The sequence below is a fragment of the Equus caballus genome, chromosome 13, assembly GCF_041296265.1.
Source record: "Equus caballus isolate H_3958 breed thoroughbred chromosome 13, TB-T2T, whole genome shotgun sequence".
Lineage (NCBI taxonomy): Eukaryota > Metazoa > Chordata > Mammalia > Perissodactyla > Equidae > Equus > Equus caballus.
This window is the reverse complement of record NC_091696.1, coordinates 52,550,777-52,564,573: the sequence shown is the minus strand read 5'-3', so window position 1 is coordinate 52,564,573 and position 13,797 is coordinate 52,550,777. Positions and strand designations below refer to the sequence as shown.

At 52.2% G+C, this 13,797-nt stretch overlaps 1 protein-coding gene across 3 annotated transcripts in view; it reads right to left on the bottom strand.

Moving 5' to 3' along the window:
• Positions 1-13,797, bottom strand: part of IFT140 (intraflagellar transport 140) — an 88,844-nt gene that overhangs the window by 44,192 nt on the left and 30,855 nt on the right. For all 3 annotated transcript variants that reach the window (XM_023616649.2, XM_070231166.1, XM_023616650.2), the window contains exons 14-18: positions 12,078-12,195; positions 7,940-8,070; positions 5,930-6,098; positions 3,944-4,075; positions 648-847 (exon numbers count right to left, since the gene is read on the bottom strand). In XM_023616649.2, coding sequence (XP_023472417.2) covers positions 648-847; positions 3,944-4,075; positions 5,930-6,098; positions 7,940-8,070; positions 12,078-12,195 — 750 coding nt within the window. The remainder of the gene's footprint in view (positions 1-647; positions 848-3,943; positions 4,076-5,929; positions 6,099-7,939; positions 8,071-12,077; positions 12,196-13,797) is intronic.

Below are 13,797 nucleotides of genomic sequence, written 5' to 3'. Positions count from 1 at the left end.
TTTTTAGTTGTGGGTCCTTCCAGTTGTGGCACGTGGGATGCCACCCCAGCATGGCTTGATAAGCGGTGCCGTGTCAGTGCCCAGGATCCGAACCAGCGAAACCCTGGGCTGCTGCAGCGGAGTACGCGAACCCAATCACTTGGCCACGAGGCCGGCCCCTGAAATCTTCTTTTAGAGCAATTTTAATTGTGTTTTCACTATACTGTTTTGAATGTTTATTATCCAAACTTTTTCTGTTTGGTAGCAGTTATTCCCAGAAAGACAGGTATTCCAAATATTTAGCAACTGCACAACTTTTGACTAGCAAGTGTCCAGAACACTTTTAAAATAAATCAAAACAACTAAATAACACCCCAAGAGGCTCCACCACTGCAGAGGCCGAGAGCTGAGCTCATCTGCTCCCCATGCCCAGCTGTGCTGCAGCAAAACAAACCTGCTGTGCATACAATGTGCCAGGTGCGTCCTGGCATCTGCAGGTGTAACAACGTTGCATTGAGTGAAAAGACTGTGAAACACACCATAATGTAGTCACAGAAGACTTAATGATTCGTAGAATCCCATTTTGTAGGAGAAGAGAGACACAAAGAAAGTCCAGAATCTAAGAGGCGTGCACATCCCTTTGAGACCTCAGGGAACAAAATTCTCACCTTTTGATGAGCTTGATGGATCTGAAAGCTTCGTCCATGTCTCCGACGGTGACGAAGAAGCTGAAGTTGAGCACGGCGTCCCGAGTGGGCTTGTCACAGTCCTCCAGCCCCACGAAGTCTCGCAGGGGTCTCCTGCCCACCAGCTGGGGGATGCGGTGGTACCCTGAATCCACCTGGTCCTCTCTGTCTGCTTCTCCTGGCTGAGGGACAAAAGGTACTGCTTATTCGTCAATTCACATAAAGCTAATGCCTACACTAAGTCTCTTCCTCAAAACGTGTATCAGCAATGGGGGTCCCTCTGCAGACAGACATGGATATTCAGCAACAGGCCCTGCTCAGTGCAAGGAGAGTCTGTCATCATTCCAAGTCATCAGAGCTGTGGCTCTGGTTTCAGACAGCAGATGAATGAGGTGGTCTGTGCAGGAGCCCGTCTTTCAGGCTCTAAGGCACTAATGCCAACATTTCAACAGTTAAAAATGGCTATGAAAATTCCCACCTCCCAGGTTTGTTTTGTAAAGTAGAGTCTTTACTGTCTAGTCAGACACATGTACATATGCACAAAGTCTTAAAATTAAGTAAGCCCAGCATGATTCAGGCAGAACTTTCCAAAGCGAGCACCTGGATCAGTGGTGTGCCGTCCCCTGCACCGGTGCTTCTCAGAAGGGCCGTCAGCTGGTGCAGGGCTCCCCAGACAGACGCGAGCAGAGGAAGAGCACCCTATGCTCCCAGCACGAGTGCGATTTTATAGCGTGGGCTGGCCTCCTGAGGCCTTTTGATACCTGGCACCTTGAGATACAACCTCCTGAGGGGGCGACACCCTCATCATCCTCAAATGTCAGATCCCTTCCTCCCTGCTGGGTGCTGCTCTCTGCTCACATGCCCCACCGCTCTCCTCTGGGCTGGAGCCCACACCCACCACCCTCTGTGCTTTGCATCATCTTCTTTCCCTCTGCAGCTTCATTTCTCCAATGCACATGCTCCCCTGTGTAAAGGCGGGTCGTGATCCACCCTCCTTGGACCCAGCGCCTCCAGCAAGTCACCGGTCTTGTATCTGCTGGTCCTCGGTGACTTCTTCGAGGCTAGCTTCCACCCCTTGACCCCAGCTGAGGCCCCAGCAGCTCTTCCATCTCACTGCTCCTTCTGAAGTTCACCTGCGGTCCCCAACTTCAGAGGGCACTTGACTTGGGCCTTGAAACACTGCTAGGATTTGTGAGACACAGCTGTGGATGGTGAGACCCTTCCACGCACAGAGCAGAGCATAAACAAAGGCCCTGCGGCAGCCCATGTCCAGGGCAGCTTAAATTAAGGGGTGGGGGCCGTGTGTAGGTTGGGTCACACCAGGCAGGAGGCCGAGTGTGCAGAGTTTGGACTGACTTGGCGTTGAGTGGGAAACCTTCAGAAAATGTGCACACACAAAATCGACTGGGGGAGTTGCTGCCTGTTGTCTTAACAAAGCACAGGGCAGAGGCCTGACCTCCATCAGCCTTGCTGTGGATGTGATAGTGAGTTCTAATCAGAACGCTGCACGCTGTGAGCACTCTCGGGAAGTCTCACAGAAACAAGGCACCCGTGGGTTGTGCTTCACCATGCCACCTGCCCCACTCACTCGCCTCCGCTCTCGGTTTGGATCCTTGTCACAGCTCTGTGAGGGAGGGACTGAGCTATGTGCCCCCATCACACGCAGGAGCTGGGGACCCAGGGCAGTCTGACTGTCATCCACACCCTCGAGTGTGAGGACAGGGAACCTCTGGGACGCTGGCCCGAGGGACCTGAATACAGGTCAGTAATCTGAAGAAGGGAAGCTTTTAAAGAAACACAACATTTTATGGCTAGAGGTCAAATTAATAAGATTTCCCATATTACAAATGCAGGTAAAGGAACTATTTCCTGCACCACAGACATTGGGTGACAGACGGTTCATGCCATCCGTGGAGCCAGGACGAGAACTCTGCTGAGCGACGTGCGCCTGCCGCTCCAGTAAAGACAGCTGACACAGGCTCAGGCTCCCGACCAACCTGGCCAAAGCGGCTCTGCAAGCAGGTGCAGAGTCAGCGCCCCGAAGGTGACGGGTGCTAAGGGGGGAGCCGTACTTGCCATGTCATTTCACACGCCTCCTCTCCGGGACAACCACAAGAGGGGGTGCAGAGGGAGACGAGGGAGAGAGAGAAGGAAAGGACGCACAAACGTGCATGAGAAACCTAAGTCCAGGACGTGAAAATCACGGGGGAAACTCAACAGAAAGAATTTAAAGGCTCTTTCACAACTTTTTGAGTTCTCAAATCAAAGAGAAATGAAAATGCATAAGGAGCACTAAATAAGAATGAAATTAAAAAAAAAATGTCAGTCTTGTGGTACAAATCCATTTAAAATGAGGGAATTATTCTATGGGCATCGACAGAGCTCCGGGACTCCAGAATCTGGAATCACATGAACTTGTTTCCGATCGTCACAAAGGTGACTCGGTTTTAACACAAGTAAAGGTGCAGGGCACCAACTGCTCACTGTGCCAACCTCCAGTGGCCACGCCATGTTGTTTTATGTGGTGAACTAGGGAAAACGTTACCCCATCATGCCCAGATTGTTGTTTTCAACACGTACACCATTACACATGAAGTTCCAGCAGAGCCTTAGAGCCAGAGACCCACACACACTAGTCAGATAATGTTCACAAATCACGGAGCAGCCAGGGAGCACAGAGCAAGGGCCACGGAGATGAGGAGACCAAGTTCAGGGAAGGCAAGTAAGTTGTCCAAAATAACCCAGCGGGGGTGTGCCTGTGTGTGCCAAAAACGACCCCGTCCATCACGTGCTAAAACCCGCCCGTGTAGATAATGTGCACACACATGGGTAAGTACAGAAACCTCCTGGAAGGTGACATGCGAGGCTGGTCCCTGTGGCCATCTCTGGGATGGGACTCTGGAGATCCTCTTTGGTCTTTATTTCTTGTTTCTAAATTCCCTACAGTGGATACAGGACTAGATAATTTGCAAAAGGTAGCTAGAATAAAAAAAGACAAGAGGAAAGCTGAAGGGCATGGTGCCTTCAGGGGAAATCTGGGAGGACGCTTCCTGTGAGGACAACTTTGTCCTGAGAGCAAAGCCATATCTGGTAATTCTCCTAACTTGGGACACCTCACATTTGCTAGAATTTTAGGAGACAAATGAGAGCAGATGGTCTGCCTTATTTAATGAGAGGTGAGTTGTGGCAGCCCGAGGGCACACTCCCACCGCAGCCACTGCAGCTCCTTGGTGCGGCCAGGAGGACTGCCTCCCACCCCCCACACCCCTCACTCGCACCTTTCTTGTGAAGTAGTAATGGGGCACTTCAATTCCCAGAAGAGTCTGGAAGGTGGGAGGCTGGGGGAAGCTCTCCTGAAGCAAGAAGCCGTGCTCTTCAGAAATGAAGAAGGACAGAATCAATACGTCCGCCTGGGAAAGGGGAAATGTTCTGTTTTTAATTCATTGATATACTTTTCTATTTTGCATCTAATTCCTATCTTTGTTGCTAAGATATTTACATAAAACACAGAGAAAACAGAGGGCCAAGCACACTCTTACACCGAGAATCTGCTTTCCTCCCCAGGACATGTGGCACCCACACCGGTCTCCACTGCAATCTGCTGCACTCTGGAAAAACTGATACATCCTCTGGAAGGATGCACCTCATTAGCTTTGAGAACCACTAGACCCTTCTCACTGCGTGATTTTCTCGTAGCAAAGACTAATCATTCCTACCAGAGTTGGTGAATGAAACTCAAAAGAGCTCAGTTTTAAAAGTTACCGCCTGGGGCCGGCCCTGTGGCCAGCCCTGTGGCCGAGTGGTTAAGTTTATGTACTCTGCTTCGGCAGCCCAGGGTTTCCCCGGTTCAAATCCTGGGTGCAGACATGGTACCGCTCATCAAGCTATGCTGAGGCGGCATCCCGCATGCCACAACTAGAAGGACCCACAACTAAAAAAACCCCACACAACTATGTACCGGGGGGCTTAGGGAGATAAAACGAAAAAAGTTGGTAGACAATATAAAAATTTAAAAAAAGAAAGATACTCCCTTCCATTTTTAAAAATCTGATTTAAAAATCAACAAGGGCAATGATGACAAAAAGACTCTCTCTTCTGCTTTCCTGGTACAGGGAAGACACACGAGGAGGCTTGGTTCTCTCGGCACCCTGTTGCATGTGATTCGGAGCAGCAGCCTCACCCACAGTCCCTTTGAACGGGAAACAGACAGGAGGCCGAGGGTGCCAGGGCCTCCCCTTGTGCGTGAATTCTTACCATTTCTCATCTTCCTCACCAAGACCAAAGGGCTACCTGATCAAGCTGCCAGGAAGCGCCCTTTACACGTGCACTCCCTCATCCTTCACTCCTTACCAATTTGCAGGTCCTTACTGCTTGCCTAGACTTGTCACCAGGCCCTCTACCTTGAAGAAAATTCCTCTGGCCATGTCTTCGCTTCTCCCACTCCAATGAGAGAGATGCCACCTCAATACATTTTACCACTCAGTGTTTTGGAACCAAGGACCGGCCTGGCTTCTGAGAATCTCAGGGTGTGGTCACTGCTGATAATCTTGGGGCCCAAACTCTTACCTTCCCGGAAGGAAATTCCTTTGGTGGGAGACAAGCCCCCTGAAGTTACAGGGCTGGCTGTCCTTGCTGACTTACTGAGGGCCCTACCTAGAAGCCCCTCTTGGAACAAGGTGGGTCAGAGAGGCACGGCAGACTGCTGGGCTTCCCAGGGAACACCGGATGCCCCGCAGCACACAAGTCTTGAGAAGTGTCAGACTCCCGGCCCCTTCAGAGGGAGACGGGGCCCAGAGAGTCGTCAGTGTAGGGCAGGCGGCCCTGCAGAGCTGGGGAGTGTGGTGGCGAGAGTGGAGGGCAGTGACCGATGCGAGAAGGCCGCTGCAGTGGCAATCGACCTTGTTGGAGGAAATGAATGAGGAGTCGGCATGCTGCCTCTGCAGCTCAGTGCAGGAGGTACTCCCATCAAGGGATTCGTTCATATTAACTGTTTCAGTACAGGGCTCTGCCCTCGAGAGAAACAACACGTGACAGCTGAGATAAGGAGAACTGAAGTAGACAGGGTGAGTCAGACCCGACAGAAAGGGTGGGGCCGCCCCCTGGTACAAACCCAGAGCGGAGAGAGGGACGGCATGCCTCCTACAGAGGATGCTCTGCTCTGCGGGAATGAATTTCTCAACAGCTTTCCTATAAACCAAGGTCCTGAGCCCATGTCTAAAGTCCCCACGCGTCTAAGCACAACCGCGTCGCAGCGACTGTGGTACCAAGGGGCCTGCGCCATCCTCGGCGTGTGGCTTCTTGTCTGTGGGCAGCAGCTGGGCTCCCGGCACCTCCCGCACAGCTTCGCACACGAACAGCCTGGGCTCGCTCTGATCCCAGAAATGGCTCACGGGAATGAGATTGGTCAGTCTCTCATCTGCAAAGGCGTGGCTCCTGAAAGAGAAAGACCCATCCTGAATACTGAGAAGAGTGTTCCTGCTTTCAACCTCCGAAACACAATCAGGGTCTCCATTTCTCTGGCTGCCCAGCTTGCACCATCTTCTTGCACCACATTGCGATGCCGCCTGTCTGATTATGGTCTTTCAGATTTAAAATTGGTTGAAAGAGTCCTAGTGGAGTCTAGTTGGAGAGAGACAGAATATGATGCTTCGCCTCTGGAGGTCCCATGGAAAGTCCCCACGGCCTTTCCCAGGACCAGCGGGCAGACCTCACAGCGGGATGGTGCCCCCTGCTGGGTGGTTTCGCTGTGGCCCAGCGGTCAGGGCTGGGGTTCCCATCCCAGCCGTGACCCTGTGTGCTGTGTTGCATTTACCCCTGGTCTCTCCCACCTCTAAAAGTCTGTGTTGCACAGGCCCAGACTGGAATGCATTACTGTAGGAGACAAAATGGGTCGAGTGGCAAAGAATGGATCAGATCCCAAAAGAGGGCAGGCATCTGACAGAAGACTCAGTCTCATTTGACCACCACCTGGAGGAAGGTGACAAGTCAGAGCACGGGGACCCGACCCTGCAGGAAACCAGCAGCCCTCACAGATGTCACCATGCCCAACACGTCCTGTTCCAGGACTGAGCCGAAGGCAGGGCGGGAGATACGCTTGGAGGTGTAGACGGATGCATTTATTGGGTACCCACTGAGTGCCAGGGGTAGTGCAGGACTGGCCTGGTGAGGGGGCGGGTGGACACAAGGACGCAACTCAGAGGCTCCCCAGCTTCCTGAGAAGTAAAAGCATGACTCTGAGAGACATTCAAAACAAGCAGGACTGGGGATTAGAGGCAGGGAGAGCGGGATGAAAGGCGAGGTTGGCTCTGTTGTTTTGGACCAGGTGACCAAGGAGAGGGGTGTGGGCGAGAATGGGCATCAGGGAGCAAGGCTGAAGGAGGGTGGATTTCTGAGGTGACGGCAAGACACTCAAGGGACATTCCGAAGACACAGAAGTGGAGCTAAATGAGGTGAGAAGTGAAGACGAATGTGTTCAGGTGGGGCCACTAGCACGTGCGAGCTATAGCCACCAGGTGAAAGACAGTTCTGGAAAAGGATTCCGAGGCAAAGAGAGGTGGGAACGTGTGGGTGAGGCTGCACGGGGAAGCAGGGCTGTAGAGGAGCTGAGGCACCGGTGCCCGCATCCCTGTCAGTGCTGCCCTCCCGTGGGCACCGTCGACCCAGGCTCTTCTGCTCTGCATTTACCGCTGATACATCTGACCGGGCGCGGCCACGCTGCTGCCACAGTGACAGCGTGGAGTCAACCCCTGCGTCCTTCTGAGCAGTTCCTTTTGCCTCACGCGTCACTCGACACAGAACCAAACGAGAACTGTAGGTGGAACAGTACAAGCACTGGAGTCCTACGGAGATTTCTTGGTGGTAGAAGGAACTACAAATATATGTCACATGAACTCCCTAAGACAATTATTTTTTCTAGAGATACATTCTCTACCAAGACAGACATTCCCTGCCACTAGAGACGCTGGCAGGTCTGAGGTTCACCGCACTCCTCTCCACCCTGTGATTCGGGCCATTTTTGTATACACTGCAGCCTTTCCAGAAGCTCAAATTTCTACCCAATAATTCCAGAACCTTAGAACCTGGAAAACAGAGATTAAAGACTCAGATCTGTCCCAGCCGCCCTAGGGTGTCCCGGTTTCCCTTCTTGTTTTTACTGCTAGTAACTGCTGAGGTCTTCTGAAGTTTAAAGTATGACTCTGCCAACAACCTGCCTAAAAGCTGACAAGTGACCGAGCATCGTTTATCAACAATAGTCTTCGCAAACCCAGTCTTACTTCTTAGTCTCCTGCCCATTGAAGGACAATGTCTCTCTCCGATCAATCTGTCCTGTCTTGAAGTCAAGGATGGTCACCGTGTCCATTTCCACGTCATAGAAGCAGATTTTAGAATCAGGGCTGTTGTCAGCCTAGGGGAAGAGAAAACCGGAGAGCTCACAGTGACCACGTTTGAGAAAAACATGTCCCGGTGCTAACAACCCACAGGCCAGCGTACTTCCAGCATTCATAATTTGAACATCAACTTACCCTCATCCCACTGAACTGGTTATTGAATTACCATTCTATAATTTCAGAGAATTGAAAACAAATCCTAAAAAATTGTGAAGATCGACAATAACTGTCTAGCTGTTCTCAATATCGATTTGTGTGTGATGTCATCTTAGCTAAGGTGGATTAATCATGGGAACAAGAAGAATCTGGATTCTGATAAACCAGTTCTTGCACAGGTGAGTAAAAACAAAGTAAACTCCATAAAGATGGAGGACAGCTGGGCATGCACACCTCAGGGCTGGCATGTGAGATGGAGAACTGTCCACGGTAAAAAAGGATGGGATCGGGAGCCTTCGGCAGCACTCCCTGGGCAGGGAAAAGATCAGCTTCTGCATCCTGCTTCTCAGCACTGCTGCAGAGTGGAGCTTCTGGGAGCTTTCAAAGATAGTGGTTGTACATGCATGTCCACAGCAGCATCATTCACAACAGCCAAAGCGGAAGCAATCCAAACGTCCCTCAATGGATGAATGGATAATCAAAAACCAGTAAGTCCATACTGTGGAATATTACTCAGCCACAAAAAGGAATGAAGCACTGACATAGGTTACAATGTGGATGAACCTTGAAAATGCTACGCTGAGTAAAAGAAGCCAGGCACAAAAGGCGATATATTGTATGATTCTATCTCCATGAAATGTCCAGAACAGGCAAATCCATAGAGACAGAAAAGCAGGTGAGGGTTGTCAGGCACTTGTGCAGGAGACAATGGGGAGTGACTGATGATAGGGACAGGGCCTCCTTTTTGGGTGATGAAAACGTTCTGGAAATAGATAGAGGTGCTGGTTGACAATACTCTGTCTCAAGTGCCACTGAATTGTTCACTTTAAAATGGTTATTTTTATGTTACGTGAGTTTCACCTCAATTAAAAAAAACAATTTTAACAAAAATATATGTTAGCACAGAGCCCCTTGGCCTCTGGTAACTGCAGGAAATGTTTCAGTGGTGGAGGGAGACATGTTCAGCCAACTGCCTGTGCCCCACCGAGGCCGAGCAGCTGGGGGAGCTCCTAGGGCCAGCCTGTGGGTCCTTTGTGTGTCTAGCTCCTAAAACTGCACCTAAAAGCTGCCCTTCGTGTTGAAATTGCAAAAGAAATGCCTGCTGAATTGAAAGGAAAAAGAGAATCTTGGTTTCCATCTCTGAGATTCTGATTAAGCTGCTCTGCGGTAGTTTAGGCATCTGAGAAACTGTTCCGCAGCCATCTTGAAGACAATATTGAATGCTTTTCAAGGACCGCGTTGCCCCTCTTCTGGGACTCTTCTCCTGAAGCTACTGTGTGTGCTCAGCACCCCACCCCCACAGCCATTTTCTTTCATTCAATCCACGGGCGTCTCAGCCACTGTGCCATGGGGTCAGGGCCAGGAGCCTGGATGGCAGCCACAGCACAGCCACCACGTCCCTGAACAAGGAAGCTGTCTCAGTCTCCTCGCTGACCAAACCAGGAAGCGTGAGGTGCCAGATGCCACCCCTACTATCGCTACCAATATCCTCAGAGCTCATAACCTCTCATCTCTTTCTTTTTGATCCTGGCACAGTAAAGGAATGTGTGTGCAAGCACACACAACAGAAACAGAAAACGGAACTGCCCGGTTGCCAGAGGCAACGAATGCCAAGAACTTTAGGTTAGATTGTTAGAAGTGTTATTCCAGCAGATATGGGAACGGCGAATGAGATGCGAGTGCTTTAAAAAAGAAAGACAAGAAAATGAAGATCTGCCAAAATTTTAGACAAAATACTGAAAGCTTAAGAGCAGTGGAAGAAATTACAAATTAAAATCATCAATAGATTTGACTACATAGAAATATAACTTCTAGTCCTCATAATTCCATAAGCAAAATGAAAAATAATGATCTGGGAGAAACCCCTGCAGCACGTGAGGTGGGCAGGGTGCCTTTCCTTACTCCCCTCAGTCTCTGCACCCCAGACCCTGTCAATGAGCATGAGGGTTGCACGGGCCCCATCTGTCCTGCCCTCGCCCCCCTGGGAGTGCAACGGGGCTGGGGAGCAGGGGCTATTCTTCATGGCAAGCTCCCTTATGCTAGTTGGCCTTTTTCTTTTCTTGATTTTTTCTTTTACCAGGGGCCAGGATTCCCAAGGCGAGGAGAGGCGGGTGCCAACCCCTGCTCTATCCCGCCAGCAGCCTGTGCTGCCCCCACCCTCTTCCTTTTCCTCAGCCTCTTCCCATCAGGGTTAACCTCCCTCACCTCACTCCGCTCTTGAGAATCAGGCCTCCAAAGCCAGTGGTCACTGCACGGTCCCCACTTCGCACCTGCATTCACTGCCAGCACCACAGAAATGGCCCTCCTGTGCCACGAGGCCCGGTGCCATGTCCTGGGATGCTCTCCCCACCACCTGTGAGCCCCGTTTCTGTTCCTGTGCATGTATATCCTGACACTGCCCCAGCTGCTGAACCAGTGAATGACATGGGACTGCCCGCCCTGCAGTGCTTGACCATCCCCCACACCTCCTCAGCTGCCTCCCACCTCCCTGGCTGCACTGCATCCTTGGCCTTGCCAGATCCCATCTTGGTCCTCAGGCTGGCAGTGGTGGCTCTTTTCCTCCCCAGGATACCATCTCTGGGCCAAGGACGCCACCTCCAGGCAGACCTCCTTCTGAGACCCAAGCTTGTGTCTTTAACTGCCCAGTCACCGGCTCGTAGATGCCTCAAACTCATCACATTGAAACAGGCCTCCCCACCCTCCCTAAAAAAGCTCCTCACCTGGTTTCCTTCCCCCTTCCCCAGTTGCGAGGGTTAGAACCAGCCCCGGCACTTCCTTGCCCCACGGCCGGTCAATCCCCAAACCCTGGGGGCGGTGGTGATGGGCACCAAGGGGACCTGCACCCCTCCCCCCTTAACCCACCAACGTCTAGAAACAATCTCAGAAGGGTGCTACGATGTCAGGCTCCTGCCTCTACCCCTGTGTCAAGGTCGGCCCTGTGTGATGGCCCACCAATCGCGCCCCTCTGCCAGCGAAGGCAGATCCTCGGCGCAGGCAGGCTCCTGCTGACAGGCCCGTGTTCTGGGTGCCTTGGCTGGGCTGCTCCCCTGCTGCACCCTCGCCTGGCGATTTCATAGCTTGGCTCAACCATCACCATCACTTCCTCCCCGGCCTTCCTGGCAATGATTCTACCTGCTACTCGCTCTCCCAGCACTGCACACCTCTCCTCCCAGCTCCCCCCAGCATCGCAAAAAAGCACTCATTTGCCCCACTCTCTGACTGATGTCTGCCGTCCACAGGGGAGGGGCTGAGTCCTCTGTCTGACCCATCGCCTTGAATCTACAGTGCCCAGCAAAGTGCCTGGTACACGGAGGGCAATCAACGATCAACTCTTCAATGAATCAATGAATGAATGAATGAGCATGAACAAATGAATCAGAAAGCAAACAAACGAATGCCCACGTCACCTCCCCTTCAGACCCTTACCATGGGGCTGTCACTGGCCTCCTTCACGCCCCCGCCACTCTGTCACTCCACTCCTCCAGGCATGAGGCTCAAGTGACATTCAACAGCCCTCGTCACCCTCCTCGTGCCAAGAGAATTTAGTTGGGAGATGAAGAGACAGAAAAGAGGAGAGCTGAGGGGCTCTGTGAAGCACCACTGCTTCCCGTGAAACAAAACACGAAGAAAGATGGGGACACGAGGGCTGCGTAGCGGGGAGGGCAAGGGCAGCACAGGAGGAGAGGGCAGGAGCAGGCAGCGGGGAGGATGACGAAGGGGCTGACCAGAGAGGCTGGGACACGAAGACGCAGACGGGAGTGGACTGGAAAGTCATGTGAAGGTGGCCCAGCCAGAAAGGCAGAGCAATCCCGTGAGCGCTGCGGGAGCCTCGAGGGAGGAGGTGGAGGAGGGGCAGAGGCGGGCTCACCTTGCTGAGGAGGATGCTGATCTTGCTGCCATTGGCATTACATCGCAGTGACGCCATGCCCCCTGCACCGGGCACCAGCTCAGCCAGGCTCTTGCAGTTGCAGTGCACTTTCGCCTCCCTGCACGGGGAACACAGGGTCTCAGTGCAAACCAGGGCCACCTCTGTGCACAGCTGCCACTCAGCATTCCCGGCGGGCGGCAGGTTGAGGACCTGAAACCTTGGTTCCCGGGACTCTGAGTTCCGCTTGGCCCAGCTGCTCGCTCCCTGGAGGTCATGCGCCAAGCTCAGGCTACTGGGTGTGTTTTCACTTTTAATTTGGAAATTTTTTTCTTTATTGGGGTATAACTGACATATAACATTATACAGTTTCAGGTGCACGACATAATGCTTTGATATTTGTGTGGCTGAGTTTTTCAAATTCTCCTGTTTTTATGAATAAATATGAATATGGGTTTGCACCCCCTTCCTGTTCTAACACAGAAGGTGGCTCACCAAAAACGCTGCCCCGCACCCTGCACCCTGCACTTGCCCTCACAGCAGGTTTCAGTGATCCTTCCTTCCGCTAGCCTCTGCTACAGTTGCAGTTTTCCATGTGTGAATTAACCACATATATGTAACTAGTGCCCTGATGGCCCTGCTAGTTTGTTGCCATTACAAACAGTACTGCATGTGCAGGGGTAGCTCAGGATGGTTTTTTTACTTTTCTTTTTAATCCACATTCCCTCGGTTTTCCCCTAAAGTCCTCTCTCTGTCCCAGGATCCATCCAGGCCGCACACGACATTTAAATATCTCGTCTCCCTGGGCTCCTCTGGGCCAGGACAGTTTCTCAGGCTCCGGGCTCCTCCTGTGCACGTCCTGCCCTGGTCCTGGTGTCAGCCGTTCTCCAAGGAGCCAGGCTCCCATCCATGGAGGATGCCTCTAGGAGCGCAGGTCTGGGCACCGGGTGTGCCTGTCGCTCTTGGGGTGTCACCGCCTCGAGGCCCTCGGCCGACAGAGCGAGGGCTGTGTGCGAGCTCCCTGCTGTATGTGCACGGATCTGTCCACAGCTTTATGCAGATCCGTCTTTGTTGACATGAAGCTGAACACGACTTCAGACTCAAGTCTCCGGCTCTGATCCATCACCATGCGGATCATTCCGGCCTCCTCCCCTTATCTGCGACCTCTCACCCCTCTCCACCCACTGCCTGAATCCTGCACTTCTCACGTCCTGTGCGGCGGTGTGGGAACCGACCCCTGTCCCCTGCGGGATGAACTCCATCAACCAGAGCACAGAGCTGTGCCAGGTTTGCCCACAGTCTCACAGTTGCGCCCATTCCCATAGTGACGTAGGGTGGCCCCTTTGTTCCCACCCCTCCAGTGAGGCTGTCACCCACGGTGATCAGCTCGACTGTTCTGTCACCTTCTGCATTCCAGGCTGAGAGTCACTAACTTAAAAAATTTTAAAATTTGCATACCTTAAGGTTCACTTTGTGCTGTAAAGTTCTAAGGGTTTTGACAAATGCACAGTGTCACGTATCTATCACACAGAAAAGTTTCACCACCCTAAAAACTCCGCTGTGTTGCTCCCTTCCCCATCAAGCCAAGATGAAGAATTCAAGCTAAGACATAAGGCACTTCACAAAACTAAGTGGCACAGGGGCTGGCCCCGTGGCCGAGCGGTTAAGTTCGCGTGCTGCGCTGCAGGCGGCCCAGTGTTTCGTTGGTTCGAATCCTGGGCGC